Source organism: Podarcis liolepis (genome assembly GCF_965112155.1).
Source record: "Podarcis liolepis genome assembly, chromosome: 1".
Taxonomy (NCBI): domain Eukaryota; kingdom Metazoa; phylum Chordata; class Lepidosauria; order Squamata; family Lacertidae; genus Podarcis; species Podarcis liolepis.
In genome coordinates, this window is record NC_139554.1 from 105537560 (window position 1) to 105557006 (window position 19447).

Below are 19447 nucleotides of genomic sequence, written 5' to 3' on the forward strand. Positions count from 1 at the left end.
AGGCTTCATGGCTGCGCAAGCCCAAGGCCCCGCCCACTACACCGCACTGCCTTTCTAACATAATAGCACAAAGGAGACTTTCAACTGATACAATCCTTATACAGTGGTACCTCAGGTGAAGTACTTAATTCATTGAGGAGGTCCGTTCTTAACCTGAAACTGTTCTTAACCTGAAGCACCACTTTAGCTAATGGGGCCTCCTGCTGCTGCCACGCTGCCAGAGCCCGATTTCTGTTCTCATCCTGAAGCAAAGTTCTTAACCTGAAGCACTATTTCTGGGTTAGCGGAGTCTGTAACCTGAAGCATATGTAACCTGAAGCGTATGTAACCTGAGGTACCACTGTATTATTTTTTAAACTAATTATCTGAATGTCTTAACGTACAGCAAAAATAGTATAATAGCAAAACCCAAGAAGTAGAAAAGTGTGTCGAGGAGGCAAAAGATATGTCCTGTGCGTATCTATATATATACGCTTAATTTCCCCCAAACTCAAACAAATACAAATGGCTTTTTTTTCAGCTGGAACTTTCTAGAACTCAGTTCTCAGGTGGGCATCATTGCCATTCTAAGAGAACAAGACAGGTGTTCGTGGTGACTTCCTGCACCACTTTTTCTAGAAAAATAGCACTGCATAAGTCCCTCTATAAAGTGCTCCAAGAATTCAGCTACTCTTCTAGGGTGGCAGCAGGGAAGGAAAGTCTTAAAAACTTTCTGGACATAATATCCCACTCTCCATAAAATATCAAATGAAGTGCAGCTGTATGCTTTATTGGGCTGAGACATCTCTGGCGGGAGATCCTACTGTAATAGTTTGCTGCAAATGCAGTTCTGCATGGTCTGCTGACAGATGCAACACCGTCCACAACACGAATACCTCCCCTTCCAAAATCCCATGCAAACCAGCAGCATAACTCAAACAAGCTGTACAATAAAACTCCTAAAATCAGAGCTTCTCTCAAGCCAGATCTGCAAACTGAAGCAGCCCAAAAGCTGTACCACTGTTCATGCAATATTCATAGTACAGCCTATTCCCAAGGTACAGGGACATGACAACACCCCCTTCGTATTTATTTTTTATGCACAACACAGGTTTTTTCCCATTCACAAACAACCGATGCTGGGTATGTATGTATGTATGTATGTATGTAACCCATGCAAGGTTCTGTGCAGCCCAAAGTATAATTCAAAACTAATAATACAATAATAATTTATTATTTGTACCCCGCCCATCTGGCTGGGTTTCCCCAGCCACTCTGGGCAACTTCCAGAGAGACCAAAAATACACATTAAAAACTTCCCTGAATATGTCTTCTGAGTGTCAGGTAGTTGTTTATCGCTTTGACATCTGATGGGAGGGCGTTCCACAGGACGGGCGCCACTACCGAGAAGGCCCTCTGCCTGGTTCCCTGTAGCTTTGCTTCTCGCAATGAGGGAACCGCCAGAACGAGGGGGGTTCTTAATGGAACAACCATTTCCTGGTTGGGTGGGGGAGATGTTGAGACAACAGCAGTCTATAAACTGGAACAAAGTCAGGCTGGTGTGCAAATGCTCCATACCCAGGGGCCAGCTCACCGTTTAAGAATCCACAACTCCAAGCTCTGCACAGGTAAGTGCTTTAAAGCACACCTAGCACCTGATTTAAAGTTGGAATTTTTTTGGAGAGGGGAGGAAAAGTAGAGAGGATTGTGCCAAACCAAGCCAAGCCAGGGTTAGAATTGCAGTCTCACATCTAAACAAGCATGCTCAAGTTAACAATGGATTACAGTGGTACCTCGGGTTACATACGCTTCAGGTTACAGACTCCGCTAACCCAGAAATAGTACCTCGGGTTAAGAACTTTGCTTCAGGATGAGAACAGGAATCGCGCAGCGGTGCAGCGGCAGGCCCTATTAGCTAGAGTGGTGCTACAGGTTAAGAACAGTTTCAGGTTAAGAACAGACCTCCGAACAAATTAAGTTCTAAACCTGAGGTACCACTGTATTTGCCCTTTTACCACTCTAGCAGAGTTACAACTAGAGAGCAGGCGCCGCTGTGTTGCCAATTCTAATACATCAGAGCCAACCTCAGAGTTTGTAAATAGACAGGAAAGGGGTACAACATGGAATACAAATATATAATTTTGCAACCATGAGGTATTTTCATCTAGTGTATTTGTATCTACAAGCCCAGGTTCAAGCCAGCCAGATGGGCAGGGTATAAATAATAAATTATTATTATTATAAGGCTCTTGTGTTGATATACAAAGCCCTGAACATCTTGGGTCCAAGGGCACCTTAAAAACTGTCTCTCTTTTGCATTTTGGGCATCTCTTGATGCTTTATTGCTGACAGGCTTTTGCAGTTGTTTAAAATTTTAATTGAATAAGCTGTCATTTTAGCAATGATCTTGTATTACTTCTAAAGTTTTTTTCATGTTTTTATAATTGCTGCACACTACGGATATATTTTCTGAGAGGGGAGTATATGAGTATTTTAATAATAATAAAAAAACAACCCAGTGGTTACTGGCTATTCAGAACCATCAATATATCAACTCAGTGCTGCTCATCCAGTTCTTAGAGTAAAATTGTGTTGGGAAAAGTGCTTTGAGCACAATGGTGATTTTATGTCAAGGTGAAGAGGCTGGGGGGGGGGGAGAGAGAAAGAGAAAGAGAGAGAGAGAGACTGAAGATCAAAGGTCATCAGACATGGAGCCCTTGAATAAAAGATCCTATGCATTCCACATTCTTAAACTTCTCCTTAAACTTAAAATCCTTAAACTTTCACTTATGCATGACTGTTAACCCTATTTCAGCATCCCACATTCACAGATTTTCCCCAGAGGAGACATGTCTCAAGTTCACACCTTGCATGTCCTCCAGGTGGCCAAGCACGATCCACCACTGCAATGAGACTGCGGAAAATTGAAACGCACCCAAATGTCTAAGCAACTTGTAGCAACCTTACCCAACTCATATTACCTTCGTGATTCTCACAGGAAGCATGAACAACTAAGGTAAAGTACCTATTAAGAAACACGGTGAATAGATTCATATTTTAAAACTGGAGCTAATTTATGCCTCTCAAGTTCGATTTTCAAATGAATTCTTGGGCATTGTCTGTTTAGAAACTTTGTCCCCCATCCTTCCTGACAAAAATTGATTCAGTGTTAGTAAAAGATCACTTCTGCACAATAATAATATTGTTCTTATTTCAGAGGAGGAGCTTAGATGACAAGAGTTGAAAAACAAAACTCCCCTCCTCTCTTCCAGACCTTTTAAGCAACTCTTATAGAACTTTCCACTAACTTTAACAGTGAAAGTTCGAAATCTAAACCTACGTAGCTGAATTAAAAGCATACTGTAAAGAGACTCTGTTGTTCCAGACACAATTGGCTCCTGCAGCCAGACTGAAGCAGGAAGAAAATGCATGCACAGCAAAAAAAATAGAAAGGGAAGAGAAGAGGGAAAAGTTTTGCATACCTCTTTAGAGGCTCCCTTGCACTACACATTTTAACAGTGCAGCAGCCTGGTCAGAGGGACAGACAGCTGTGATGAAACTTGATCTCATGACTCAGTTATAGCTGTAACTCAGACAAGGCCTAAGGGCCTGTTCTCACCACCGAGCTCAGCTATATGCAAGCACAATTAGAGAGCACCAGTGTTACAACATGTTTTGGTTTCTAACAAGGATGCCCCAGCATGCCCCGTGTGTCTGGATTATGGTTTCCAACTTGCTTTGTACAGTGTGGCTGCACAGCCCTTATCCCACCCAAAACACAAAGCTGTGATTAAGACAGAAGCACCTCATCCGTGCCAGGGCATGATCACATTTCTAGTGTGGGTTCAAAACAATCAAATTTCCTGCTGCCACCCTCTTTGTTTACCGCTTTCTTTGATGTGCTCCTGGTGCTGCTAAAAAAGCCATCTTTGCAAAACCAACACTGGCATTTGCAAATGTGTGAAGATTAACCTTACCATTTTCTGCCTTTCTCGGGAGTTGTCACATCCAGCTCCAGAAAACCAAAATACTAAAATCCTTTCGAAATGCTAAATATGCATACAGGCAAATTCAATCGTTAAACCCCTTGGCTCCCCATCTCCACTACATACAGTTCGCAATTCCTAAAACAGTGCCGCATCAGCAACAATTCAGAGGGGCCGTGTGAACGACCAAGTCTATGAGCCTCGTATCAAATGCCATTTTTCATAGTATACCGTAATTTGGTGCGCTATTACGACAGTTCTTGCCTACTTTGCTACATTATAAATCATCACTCTTGTGTTTAAAACAGGGCAGTACGGCACTGCTGGCAGCCCCAGAGTTCAAGAATACTAGTGCTATTACCTTAACAGTTGTGGCTTGTGCCATCAGGTGCCAAGAACCACAACAGGCCTCCCTACAAGCATTCAAAAGAACACTAGAGTGCTCAAACTGTGTGGGGCACAGCTGTGCACACAGGCACAACCACCTCCATGCCACACACACCTACCTGTCCCTCTTGAGTTTTTACTTGTGAGAGAAGCTCAACATGTGCGCAGGGTTCCTGATCATGGGGAGGATTCTGACATTGCTCAACTCCACACAAATACAGCTTGCACCCATGTGCATTCTCTGAATGTCTGAACAGAGGCTTGGCTGCCAGCAATAGCGGTCACAAACATTGACTGATAAATCAACTCAGAAGGCAGAACAATCGGTATAGTAACCACCATTCAAGAATAGTTATGTACATGAAGAACTACCAACCCATTTCCGTAAGAAGAGAATCTGTTTCAGTAGTGCTAATTTCAGTGATATGAAAAGTTGTACCAGAGCAAAATGTTTGGAAGAGGAACCATTAAAAAAAAAGAAATCTGTTCACTGGTTGAATGGACATCTTTATCCCATAATAAAATGCTGGCAACCTGGAAAAAATAGTTGGTGGGCTCATGTCTACTTATTGCTCCTTTTTTACAATCAATGTTTGTTTGTGGCAGGACATTAAACATTGTTTTTGTTTCATTAAGCACCTAGTGTTCCAATGGACCCAAGAAAGAATTTTGCCCCATCTTCGCTAATCCTTATTTTCAACCTGCTATGGAAATACAGTATGGCAAAATTCACTTCAACACATGGCCGGAGGCTACAGATGACCAGTTGCCAGATGACTAGGCAGCCAGTGACCCAGAGTGACTTTTCAATCAGCTGTCAAGTGATAAACGGCAACCTGCAACCACCAAAAGTCCATATGACACGTCGTTGAATTATTCTCATCAGGAACCTTTCTTCTAAGAGAAGCTGTCCATCTAGCCATCGATTCCTATAACTGCTGATTAGAAGGGCATTTTCCTGTTATTATTGTCTAAATGGAAAGTTTTCCACTTCTAAAAACTGCAGTTTCCTAATGTTAAAATAAGTAACAAAGGTTTGGGGCTGTAAGCTCCTGTGAGCAGCTTTCTCCTAGTGGGATGCTCCAGCTGGCTGAAGAGATCAAGAGTCTTCTCCTGTCCCCCTACACCACACACTGGACGTTTGCTCCAGATGGTTGGAAGAACCCTCTGAAATAGCATGGAAGGCAATGCTGGGGGCTACAGGGGGGAATAGGCAACTAAATACCGTATTTTTCACTCTATAACACGCACCAGACCATAACACGCACGTAGTTTTTAGAGGAGGAAAACAAGAAAAAAAAATATTCTAAACGAAATAGTGGATGTATGATTTTTGTGGTTCATGCTGTGGCCACAGACATGTGATCTGACAGTGAGTTTGGAGTAGCCCAATGCAAAAATCCTGAGGATCCATGTGGATCCATGCTTTGTAACCACGGAGGAGGGAAGGAAGGGGAACTATGTATCCTCTGCTCACGACTGCAGCAGATCCCCCCCGCCACCCGCAGGCATTCGCTCCATAACACGCACAGACATTTCCCCTTACTTTCTAGGAGGAAAAAAGTGAGTGTTATGGTGCAAAAAATACGGTAAATAAAAGTTATCTCCTCCCTCCAGTATAAGCCTCCACTAGAAAAGAGTCTATAAATGTGAGGAGTGTTTCCACTGATGGAAAGGCAACCCAGGATTCAAGGTCAATGAAAGAATATAAAAATCAGTCTAACCCAGGGTTTCCCATACTTGGGTCTCCAGCTGTCTTTGGCCTTCAGTTCATATCATCCCTGACTACTAGTCCTGCTAGCTAGGGATGATGGAAGTTGTAGTCCAAAATCAGCAGGAGACCCAAGTTTGGGAAGCCCTGGTCTAACCAAACACTTTCAAAGTTGTATGTTAAGTTTTTGCAGGCAATTATCCCTGGGAAGCAAATATCAACCCTTACATATACATTTATATACAGTGGCACCTTGGTTTACAACCATAATCCGTTCCGGAGGTCCAGTTGTAAACCAAAACAGGTTGTAACCCAAGGCATGCTTTCGCCAATGGGGCCTCCAAAAAAAATGGATTGTAATCCCCTCCCCAAAGGGGTTGTAATCCAAAAAAAAGGGAACGCACTTCCAGGTTTGACGTGGTTGTAATCCAAAACGGTTGTAATCCAAAATGGTTGCAAACCAAGGTACCACTGTACAGTATGAGTCAAGAGAGCTTTGCTACTATGGCTCATACCAGCAATCTCAGGATTTGGCTACTGAAGCTCGCTCTGTGTGGGGCTGCCCTTAAAGCTGCTCCAGAAGCCCCAACTCCTGCAAAATGAAACTGCATTTTACACAGGGTTCCTGAAGACATGCTTTCTGCCTTACTGCCCCGTTCAATCACTGTCCCATTTGATTGCTACAATCAGCTGGTTAGACCCTCCCGGGATGTGCCCAAGCCTATGTGAGTGTGGCTGGCAGCAACTGGGGGGGGGACCCTTTTTGGAGCAGCACCCTTGCTATGGCATCACCTCTCCTTTGAGCTTAGGCATGCGCCAAACCTCCTGGTGTTCCAACGCCTTTTAAAAACGCATTTATTTTTTGAGCTTTAACTTTGATAAAGCTGGCCTCCAGCTTTAGGAAGAAAAGGGGAAGGAGTAGCAGTTAACCAATGTGCCCAAGTGTGATGGAAACTTGGGTTTTATATTACACCAGTGTGCTTTTTGCTTGAGGTACTCAAGGGAGAAAAGCCATATATTACACACACATACAGCGTGATCAAGGTGAACCATTTCTAAACATACCTAAATCAGGAAGCATGCATTCAAAATGCCACAATTAAAGCAGAGGATCACATACATACAGTGCCTCAGAATCAAGGGTGAGTGAGATGTTGCCCATAAATAACGTGCATTAATGCTACAGGAGATTAGCTGGCATGTTACAACAAGAGCAAAAACTAGAGCATTTCCCCCAAAAAATAATTAAAAAGCTTCACATGAACATGGATCACCAGCTTGCCATGACTAAACACTTATTTCAACTGTTTAAAAATCACAATGTGATTTTTTTAAAAAAATTAAATAAATCACATTTATTAGGCTTTTCCTAATCTAACCCCTTCTTACCATGGCTCCACACAGCCAGTCCTCTCTCTCCCAGCTGCTAAAAAGATGCAAAATCCAGCTTTATTGAGCAGATTCAACTCATCTCAGGAGGAAACCATAAATACAGTGGTACTTAGGTTTATGAACTTAATCCGTTCCGGAAGTCTGTTCTTAAACCAAAGCTGTTCTTAAACTGAGGCACACTTTCCCTAATGAGGCCTCCCGCCGCCAGTGCCCCTCCACCGTTCAGCTTCTGTTTGTAGACCGAGGAAAAGTTCACTAACCGGAACACTGCTTCTGGTTTTGCGGAGTTCATATACCGAATAGTTTGTAAACAGGGTTGTTCTTAAACAGAGGTACCACTGTACACTGAAAAGCTCCACAAAGCAAGGAGTTTATCAGTCTTAACTGGAAAAGTTAACCCCACCAGGAATGTTGATAGGAGCAGAGCCTTACAATTTCTGATATCAAAGCTGCAAATGTGTTAAGCAGGACAAGAGTGCTTCTGTTTCAATTCAGAATCTTGAAAACACCGCCGCCACCACACAGGTCAAGAACGCTTGACCACTGCCCTATCCCCAGGACAATTCAATTTTTATTGATTGAGCCAGGACAGATTCCTTGCTCTGCAGCGTGTGAAAATGCCATTCAATGCCAGATTCCGATTTGCTGCATTCAGACCGACTGGTTTTCAAATCTGGCAGCCTAAAGCCCGAAAAGCAAATAAGACGAGACTGACAGGCTATTTATTAGTCACCAATTAAGAGGGTGGTAAAAAGAGAGAAAGAATATACTAGTGAGCTGGGGAACAGAACAGCACCACCTATGCCCGCCTATATCAGGTCTCCGATTTAAACAGCGCAGGCCGAAGGACAGATCATTGTTGCCCTTTTGTCTCCATACTGCCCACCAACATTTCCAGCTGAAAATCTCTCCCAAAGCCCTGTCTCAGATTGCTGCTCTGACCATAGATGATAAGTCAACTGCCTGCCTCATTTCCTCCCTTTACAAACGAATGAATACAGCTCTTCCAGTCTCTATTATATGCCCAGACAACTCCATGGAGGACAGTTGGGATGAACCCAGCAGGCTAAAATTCTAGGGAGGACAGGGGTGTGAACTCACTTCCTTTACACAGTGTGAAGTTAAACTATGGAACTCGCTTCCAAGAGAGCTAGTGACGGCCACCCAACTTGGGTGGCTTTTAAAAAGAGGATCAGGCAAATTTAGGGAGGATAAAGCCTCCACTGGCGACTAGCCATGATGGCTACATTCTGCATCCACGGTCACAAGCAGTGCTGGCAAGCACATGTGGGGAGAGAGAGGGCTGTTGTAAGCATGTCCTGCACACTGGCTCCCCATAAGTACCTGGCTGACCAGTGGAAGAGCAAGATGCTGACCTAGATGGGTCTTTCACCTGATCCAATAAGGCTCTTCCGATGTTGGCAGCTACAGCCCCTTTCCAACAGAAAACGACTTGGCCACTGCACTCCATACTCTGGCAAGACTGGATTGTTGCAATGACTCTACATGGGGGGCTGCCCTTGAAGATGACTCAGCATTGACCCAAAATGCAGCAGCCAGATTACTGGCTGGGGTTCTATTTTGATCTCGTATAACCCCTGTTTTAGGACAGTAGTTTGGTCCCGATTCAAATGTGTTCGTGTTAAGAGTTTAAAGCAGGGTGGATAAAAATCAATGAAAAATCATCAAAAAATCGGATTTTTTAAAATTTAAATCAGATTTTTAAAATAAAATGCTTTTGGTAGAAAAAAAAATCTTTCTAAACATAGTTTTCTTTTTAAGTTACATTATAGTCCAAAGGCTATTCATAAGGAAATAAGAATTTGTTTTAAGTTTCTCATGTGTGCTAAAACTCAGTCTAAGGTGTTTTTTTTAATGTTTAAGCACATCAGCTAACAAACATGGATACATATGCTATAATGTTTTAGCTAACTAGTTTAAATTGTTATTAAGGAAATGATTATTTTTCTCTTTCCAATAAAGTACAGCAGAAAAGGTGTCCAAATATAAACAGTTAACTTATTAAACCTCACAATAATTTCATGATTATGTATTTCTAATAGTATAATCAAATCAGTAATTTTTGATACAACTGTAAAAACTACTCTGAAAATTTATTATTACAACAATGAAACCTTCATCTGGTTGTACATATTAAGATTATACCAGCAAGGATGAGTCTTTCTGTAAAAAAACAAAAAGAAAAAAAAGAGATTTAAATCAAGTCTTACTGACTAGTGATTTAAATTGTGATTTAAGTCGATTCGATTTAAATCAAATCCATCCTGGTTTAAAGCCGAAAATTTCTTAGGCCTCAAATATCTCAAAGATGGCTTTGTTCCCTCTCAAGATCAGCACAGGAGACCATCTTGATAGACAGCAGTGTCCTAAGAAGCTAGGGGTGATGGGCTAAGAGGAAGCATTTTCCACAGCAGCCCGCAAGCTTTGGGACTCCCTCTCCACAGAAGTGTGCCTGTCATCTTCACTATTCAGTACTCCGCAAATGCTGAAGACAAAACTCTTTACCCTGGCTGTTTAAACCCAAGGTTTTTAGGACCCACCCTATTCTTGAAATTTTAATTTGTTTTAAACTGTTGTTGTTTTTTAATGTTGTGATTTAAATTGTTGTAACCCACCCAGGGACCCCAGGGTGAAGTGTGGGCACTAAAATAAAACTGGTGATGGTGATTTTATGGGAGCACAGAAAACCCACAAAACAGAACTCTGGTTTTTAAGAGAGCGTCCACTGTAAACTCAGGAGTCAGAGAGATTTTTTTGGGGGGGAGGGGATTCAACACCATACATATAACTAGAAAGGGCGAACAAAATAATGTGAAGTTGGAATTAAGAGAAATATTAGGAGAAAAAGAAGCCATTTTGTCAGGCAAATGGTATATATATATATATATATATATATATATATATATATATATAAAATTATAATGGTAATAATAATAATAATGTAAATTGACTTCAGTTGAATAATTCATACAGACCACAGAAGTGAACTCTTCTTGGTACAGAATTTCGCACTTATTTTGGTTTGCTTTTAAGATACACAAAGCCCCAGCAAAGGGTTGGGGAAGTCATAGCGGCACCCTAAAATTCCCACTGCCCCCAACTTCTGGACATGTTAGCAAGAGTCCAACAACAACTTGGGGGGTAGCAAACTCACAATCCCTAGTATGAGTTAATTTGTACAATGTCAACTGTGATGATTTGGTAACCAAAGAGCTAATTATAACCATAGCAGGTCAGTTAAGACTTTAAGCTATGGAAAAGTAAACCCTGGTTTGTTGTTAGCTTCTGAACCATGGCTTCTCGGGGGGAAACAAACCACCATTCAGGTGTCCTGTTTGTGCCAGGGGAGGAGTGAAGCAGGAGCAATCGAGCCGTGTGAACAGGCACACTACTCATTCATGGTCAACCATTGTTAAGCCACAACCCCTGGCTTATCGTTATGTGCAAACATGGCCACTGAAACTCCCATTTAAGTTTGGGGCTCACGTTTAGGTTCTGTAACTTGGTTGCTCTCTGCCAGACAAGACACGCATTAAAGACACTAATGTGCTAATTCAGGGGCTGATTCAGCCCTTTCTAACCTGAAGCTGCCTGGGGGGCAGTGGTTGGAGGGAGAGAAAGCAATACAGTGGTACCTCTGGTTAAGTATTTAATTTGTTCCGGAGGTCCGTTCTTAACCTGAAACTGTTCTTAACCTGAAGCACCATTTTAGCTAATGGGGCCTCCTGCTGCTGCCGTGCCACTGGAGCATGATTTCCGTTCTCATTCTGAAGCAAAGTTCTTAACCTGAAGCACTATTTCTGGGTCAGCAGAGTCTGTAACCTGAAGCGTATGTAACCTGAAGTGTATGTAACTGTATTCAACTTGGCACATTCAAGGAATACAGAGCCACTGCTTCCCAAGGGGGATCTGCACAAACATAGCAGCTACAGCAGGCACTTAAATTGCTGCCAGGGAGAAGTAGCTGTATTCATGGAGACATCAGGCCAGACATTGCTTCCTTCATGCACCTTTGTCCCCTGGGCAACTCTGGGCAAGGCAGGTTACAAACTCCCCTGCCTAGAGGGAAACAAACAAACAACAAGCAAAACCACCCTCGTCCAAGGCGCAAGTCACAGATACCACCACTTTGTGATGAAGGCAGGAGTACAAATGGATTCAGAAAGGCTTTGCCACATCTCCCAAAAATATCATTTAGATAGGGAAAATTTTCAGATTATTTGATTTATATGTGATGAGCAAACAACGCTAGTGGGATTTCAAGAAGCTCTGTGAATATTTGAGGAATACTGTGTTGAAGAAAAATAAGAGGGTGAAGGTATATAAAATGCAATATAAAAATTAGGAAATGTGTAATTAAAAAATTGAATAATGGATGAATGTTAGAGAGGCTGAAGGAAGTCCAAAAGAGAAAATATGTGATAAATTTAGATTGGATATTATAAATGTATACTGGAAAATTAATACAAATCATTTATATAAAAAAAATCATTTAGATAATTGTTTAGAGATGGGGGGGGGGTCAAAGTAACTTATGAGACGCCATCCTTCAAAACACTTCCCATAAGCTTTGCAACAAGGACTGAGTCAGCAAGCGATCTGTCTGACATCACCTTCTCTAAACGCCTGGGACCTCAAAAGCCACCAGACATCAGTTTTGATAGGGGGAATATGAAGCTGTTAAATACATTTCTGCAAAAGTTCACGCGGAAGAAAACACATGCAGAACTAGGGAGACACATGCAAACTGACAAAAAATGGGATTTTTTATATATCACAGTTTCCATGAGACAGCAGATAAGCAATCAAAGCAATCAAAAAGCAATCTTGCAAACCAATGGTTCACGGGAAATAAGCCTTGATTTGTATTTTAGCCTCATCTGTAAGCTACTTGTCCTGGTTTCAGTCTCTCTCTGTCAAACACCAATGACTACCAAGAAGAAGCGTATATCCCTTGTGTTTAACTTCACTGCAGTTGTATATAATTTAATCAAATAGTAGGCCTTGAAAGGATCAATTTCCAAACAGGCCTAAGGGTGATTTTGAAGGTAATCAAGCAATCATCACTGTGCAGGGCAGTGGAGGGTGGGGGCAGATGTTGCACTTGCTCTATCCAACTCACAACCAAATCTTGCAGACAGGTTTCCCATAATCACAAGGAGATCTTTATTGCCCCAAAGATTCTAGTAGGAAGCGGCTTTGTGCTTCCCAAGAGGCAGAGGCAACAAACACGTGCAGAGATAGAATAAAAACAAGGATAGGTTTAATGACCACAGAGGCAGCAGCAGAAGATAACGGAATCTGGGCACATATTGGCCTAAGGACTGAGGAAACATGAGGAAGAATTTGGGAGTAGGGTAGGCAGACACAGTGCGTCAGGAATTGGGATGACTTTATCTGGTTGCGTTGAGTGCACACATTTAGTTAGCTGGTATTTCAAATCTGGGGTACAATCCTGTTTTTGTTACAATAGCCCCACCCTTTGCACCAAGGTAAGCTAAGGATTTGACAACACTTATATACTGAAATTTGTATACCGCCCTTCATCTGTAAATCTCAGGGCAGTTCATGACATAAAAATACAAGATAAAAACACAAAACACATAATAAAATACAAGGGGGGGACACACAAACCAATAACCCCCTTCCTTTCCCAAACACACGCTTAAAAGGGTATAGGAGCCCAAGGCCTGTTTGAGGGGGAATATTTTTGCCTGGTGTAGAATGAAGGCACCAGCCGAACCTCCCTGTGGAGAGCATACCACAAACAGGGAGTTGCTGCAGAAAAGGTCCGTTCTCATGTTGCCGCCCTCTGGACCTCTTGCGGGGGTGGGGGGAGGCACACAAAGAAGAAAATGGAAGCTTATGCCATAATAAATATGTTAGGGCCAAATTTAACCAACTGGTCCCACTAGTCGAATCCCATGCACGGATTTCTTCTAATGGAGCAAGCCTTTTCACCTTCTCCTTCTCTCACCTGCCCCTCAAACTGGATCAGGGGAAGGGGAAGGAACTCCCAAAACAACGCACAGAAGGAGAAAATTGTTATTTCAGATTCCAGTTATCTTACTGATTGTAAGCTACATGGGATCTATATCCCCAGTAAGCCTCAGAATTGCACGTGGAGCGAGTTACATCCGTGGAACACTTGGAGGGAAGGTTGCACTGCAAGTCTTTTTCTCTTTTTCACCGCCACATACACCAGTTTTCAGCTCACATGTATAACTGAGAACGTAAAGAGGGCCTTGCTGGATCAAGCTAAAGGCCCATGTAGTCCAACATTCTGTTTCCACAATGGTGAAACAAATGACTATGGGAGCCTTCAAACTAGACATGAGTGCAGCAGCAATCTCGCCATTCATGATCAACTGGTATTCTAGCCATCATGACTAGCGAGATTTGTGTGCTCAAAGAATCATACCAGATAAAAATCCTGGGCTGGGAGGCAGCTTGCAGAAAGCTCCCCATTGCTGTGAGTGTGAGGCTTTCCTAAATAGCTCCTCAATGAAAACAACAACAGGGCAGGTCCCTTGATCACCTTGGTAAATGCAACCTCCTCAGACCAGCCTACTGAGAGAGAAAGAGAGAGTGTTACCCACACTCCCCCCCCCCAAAAAAGCATGTATGTTTCATCCCCGCAACCTCTCTTGAATGATGAAAGAAAACCTCTGTTAAGGTTCAGCACGGCACTAGCTCACACACTTTCTAAACAGCCAAACTTTCATCTTACAAGCAGATGACAGCACAAGCAGCTAGCAGCCTTTTGTCTTCTCAATTAAATGGATGCCTCCCAAATCCATGCTTAGGCCTGCAGTGTCTCAACAGATGCCACTTACCGTAAGCAAAAGAGAAGGCTTAGATGGTCATATGGGTCCACTTTGAAAACCAACTGTGATATAGCTTTATGTGATTGTCTGTTTTCTGTGCACTTCCTGGGAAGAAGAGAAGACTGCCAAACTCCATCTTCTTACCAGCCACATTTTATATGTATCAAGTTACTCCCATAAATTTATAATATGCTATACCCATATAGTGGGAATCTGGGCTAACACAGGATTAGGCTTAGATCGCCTCCATAATTTGTGGGCATCACCAATCTCATTCTTTCACCAAGCCAGAGAATTCAGGGGGTGGGTTATCAGATTACACTGGAGAGGCTCTGTTCCAAAGCCCAGAACAAGTAGACAACCCCTCCTCTCTGAAAGTACAAGTTCTGGAAAAATGTGAGTTCTAAAATGAGAAGCCTGACTGCAAATCAATCCATCTTGATTGCCATAAAATATACTGGACATGCACACACAGCCCATGCATAAAACCTTTGACTCCTCTGCACCTTATGAAGGGTGCAGTATACATATTCTGAAAGGGGGTGGCTACCTGTGTAGCCCTCCAGTTGTTGATCAGTTCCCATCACCTCTGACTACTGGCCATGCTAGCTAGGAGTGATGGGAGTCATAGATCACCAACACCTGGGTAGCTGAAGGTTAGTCGCCCGTGTTGCAAATTAACAAACAAATTGAGTGTGTAAATAACAGACTTCTGGTCCTTGTCTTTAAAAAAATTAAATGCCACACATACACACACACACACACACTCCCCGTTTTGAGTTAAAAGACTATCTTTGAGCTCTTTGAAGTATACTGCAGTCCCACCACAACATATTGAAACTGCGCACAGCTTGCACACATAGCCAAGGCCTTGCTGCTCTTTGTCAGCTACCACTTCCAATGTCCTGCGTGAGTGCTCTAGAATCTTCATACAGTGGTTTCTGTAAAGGGGAGAGGTGAAGCGGAAACAGCACCCATCAACCACCACTAACGTCACAAACAGCCAAAAAGTACCTCTGATACTCCTGCAGCAATGGATGTAACCACAATTTCTCTGTGGCTTTCTGTATCAGGCCCCAAAATGTGATGCCGGCCTGTTCCTAGGCCCAAATTCTCAAATACAACTAGATAACTATCTTGCTGTCTTGTGGAACATCCACCTTCTTTCCAGATACACTCTTCCTTAAAACTTTTGGAGAGCAAGCAAATAGTATTTCTAATAAACCTAAACTGCCGTAGAGTGCTTAAAAAAACAGAACTACTATTTAGGGATGAGATTCATTTACCAACATAGCTCCACGGACTGACCTCTATGGTTTGTTGACAAACACACAGCTAGAAAATCACACATGCGTTCTGCATGGGGAAGGACATAAATAGATGTTTAGGCCATGACAAAAAGTGGGGAGCAGACTGTCAACAACTCTGACTAGACAAGACTCTCCCACTTATGTCAACATCGGTGCTGCTCTAAGTTAATGAGAGGAAGGTTGGGAAAACAGGGTTAACCTGTGTTACTCAAGGTCAACTACTTGAGATGCACAGAATCAAACTAGGCTATGCCAAGTCCTCCTTCATTATACTTACAGATTATCACTGCTCTTCAAATGTACAAACTTGCAATAAGATGCACATTACCACCAAACATTTATAACGTTCAGAGCAAAGAAACAACCAATATGGTACTGGCAGAACAGCAGCATATTATATGTTACAAATGAATACATACTGTGGCAGTTTTGTAGAAAGTAATATTTTAAATCAGCATGAGTGCATCTGATGAAATAGGCCAGGCTTCCTCAACCTCGGCCCTCCAGATGTTTTGAGACTACAGTTCCCATCATCCCTGACCACTGGACCTGCTAGCTAGGGATCATGGGAGTTGTAGGCCAGAACATCTGGAAGGCTGGGGTTGAGGAAGCCTGAAGTAGGCTGCTGCCCTGCCCTCAGCTCATGCCACAACATACCAACCAGCAAACAGTTTATATATCAGCAGCAAATATACATTAAATGTAAGCTACAACATGAAAAAGTGAAACCTAAAATCATACATACAAAATAGACATACAATGACTTCTCTCTTTTCCCTCCTCTCCTTCTAGTGAAGGAGGCCGAGTACTCTTTAACAATTAACTCTTAGTTTGTTTGTTGACAAAGGGGGAGGGGGGAATTGTGCACTGTCTCACTTTCACACGCAAAAGCCAAAATTAACTTTGCAGAACTGGACAATGTGAATTCTCTAAATGTGTGGGTTGGCTGTACAGACCAACGCACTGTTTTTCATTTTTGTTTTATTTGAATAAACCAAACAAAGGACTCCCCCACAGAGTAGGCAATTTCATACCTCAACATTTTCCATAGGATTTGGAAAGGGAGCAACTGCCAAACATCCTGTTTGTGGGTTAAGTATTTCTTTCACCAACTGAAACCACGAGCCAAGAGAGTAGTCAGACAAGTAAAAGATGCCAACAAAGAGGCCTATTTTTTATTTTTAAAAAATAAACACAGAACGAGTCTTCCTATGTTCTTCAGAGAACTAAATCAAAGCTTTTAATGTACCCGGTTCTTTAAGGTGTGCAAGTCACCTCCAAAGCAACAAATAAAAGGCAAGGCAACTTAATAAAAAAAAGGTACCCGAGCCTTTGGGCACCTCCCAAACACTTTAGAGGTATAATCAACCAGCAACTTAACAACAAAGACCAGTCCAAACACACACTCAAAAATAAAAATAAAGCAAGGCTCTTGCTTCAAACCAAATTATCCATCTCCCTTCCATTTTTATTTATGACTTTGCCAAGCTGCTCTCTTTCTCTTTTCCTGCAAGAGCTGCAGCTTAAGAGGGAAGGGCTTCTACTTGGCAAGGTAATGAGTAACATCTGTAACCACAGTTGCCCTGTGGGCATCTGAAGATGAATCCCACATTCCTGCCTTTGATGCTGCTGGAAGACTATAGCCAGGAAAGGAGGGAGGGAGCCAAGGAAAGTTTACAGATTCTCTTTCCTCCCTGACCCCCTCCTCTTCTCCCTGCACCAGAAGAGGCTTGCCTCCCAGAAGTGATTAAAGGATGTGCCCCCTCCCCCCACCTCAAATCTCCTCTTAAGTTTCCGCCTCTGGAAGCAGAGCTCAGATGTAATATTATTGGCTTTGGGAGCTTTTCTGGAAGGATTCTTAAAGGCGCGTCCGAAACGCCCATTTACACAGACAGAACAGGAGCAGGCACTGCATGAACCGCACATTATTGTACAGTATTCCGAATCGAGTTCCTGGCTTGGTTTTTAAAAATAAATAAATAAATTCTACGTATATTTATATATATATATAAAGAAGGGGGGCTCGTGTTTTTTTTCCAAACAAACGGCGTAAGAAGGAAGGGGGTTGGAAATCGAGATCTTTTTTAAAAAAATTAAAATAAAATAATAATCGTCTCCAACACAGTTCCAGAGACGCAGTAGGAGGCGGGTTTTGACCCATGCGTGGGGGAGAGAGGGAGGGAAAGGACGCATTTTGGACCCCGAGGAGTGAAGAGGGAGAGGCTGCTGGATTTGGGGCGGGAGTGAGATCCAAAGGGCGAGCCTCCGCTCAGACAGACAGCTCCACTCACCTCTTCATAGCGCCGCAGACAAAGGCGAAGAAGCAGGGGGGAGGCGGCGGCGCGGGATCCCCAGGGATCCTAAGGGAGGAGGAGCAGGAGGAACTTCCCGTCCATGGGCTTTTGCTGCTGCTGCAGCGGCTGCTGGTGCTCCGGCTGTAGCTGCAAGGAGGGCTGGTGGCGGCGGCGCAACCCCTTCCCGGAGACCCGCGCTGTAATCACGGCGCTGCGCCCGGCCGCATCTTCCCAACGCCCGGCCCCCTTTCCGGCGATGCCTGAGCTACCCGCAGCGGCGCCTTTGGGGAGCCCGGAGGAGGAGGAGAAGTTCCCGTCGACTCGCGACGGGGAAAAGTTGGCAGCGAAGAGCGAGCCAGGCGCAAAGTTCCGAAGAGGCAGCCAGGCGAGCCGAGGCGAGGAGGGGAGGGAGGAGGAGGAGGAGGGGCTACTCAGCCGGGGATACAGCTGCAGTGAGGGAGGAGGAAGTGGCTGCTCCCTGCTCTGCCAATGGGAGTCTGGAGCTGTAATTAACCAGGCAAGCCAGGCACATCATTTCCTCCCGGCGCAAATCCAGGCGCCAGAGCAGAGACGCCCCGTCTCGCCCCCTGCAGGACCGAGCCGGGAATCACACCCGGCCCCAGCGGGCACGCACGAGACACCCAGACGTGGCACGCCCACAGGGCACACGCAGATGCCCCCACACCTGTCTGGGAGCCACCCGGGTGGCCCGGGCTCGGTTTTTTGGAAGAAAAAAAAAATCAAGCAAGCGCATGCAAGCCGCCTCTTAAGTTACGATTTTTTTTTCTTGCCCTAACGGACCACGCGGCACCACAGTCTTCACCCATCGCTCTTCCTAGCCGTGTTTTGATCAGACACACGCGCACGCACAAACCTCTTTTTAGCAACTCGAGGGGGAAAGATCGGGCATTCAGGAAGGGTCGGATCCAGGCTGCTAGGCCGTCATCACACCCGTGTCTCACAGGAAACGGATGGGGTGGTTCAGTTGTAAGAGAACAGCACACTGCACATGATCAGAGACTCTTAGTACATCTCAGGGATGAGCTTTGCCACTAAAAATAGACCGCGAGTTCCAATCACATTTTTTATTTTTTAAAAAAGAAAACCTTTGGCCTGTCTCGCCAACGTAGAAAAAAAAATGTTTCGTAGGGGGGGGGGAGCTTTCTGAGCCTTGTGTATGAGTGGTTTGAATAAGTTGAGGTTATATTTTTCACTGTTTAAACTACTGAACAATTTGAAGCCTATACTGTTTAATTTAAATACCTGTTCTAATAGGAATTTATCTTAAGGAAAGCTGTAGCTTAGGGGAAGGGGCATAGCACAGCGGTAGACAGCATCAGGCAGGCGGTCCCAGGTTCGCTATTTCACATTTCAGTGTTTCAGAATTACATAATTTTTTAGAAACAACACTGGAAATAGTGAACATTGCTAGCAATTCTTTATTCACTTACCTGGGAGTGAGCCTCGTTGAATTCAATAGGACTTGCTTCTCAGCTGATGTATAGACTTGTATTGTAACCCTTGAAAGATTTTTACCGCT

The 19447-nt window shown here is 43.5% G+C and overlaps 1 protein-coding gene across 2 annotated transcripts in view; it reads right to left on the reverse strand.

Moving 5' to 3' along the window:
* ACVR1 (activin A receptor type 1) overlaps positions 1-18864 on the reverse strand; it is a 71602-nt gene extending 52738 nt beyond the window's left edge. Inside the window, exon 1 of one of the 2 annotated variants that reach the window (XM_083494300.1) lies at positions 18782-18864. Coding sequence is in view for 1 of the 2 variants with exons in the window: in XM_083494298.1 (XP_083350424.1) it covers positions 17905-17912 (8 nt within the window). In the remaining variant the exon portion in view is untranslated. Of the gene's footprint in view, positions 1-17904; positions 18402-18781 lie in introns of those variants that run through there. The other variant, XM_083494298.1, reaches the window with a different exon arrangement.
* Between the last annotated feature and the right edge of the window lie 583 nt (positions 18865-19447).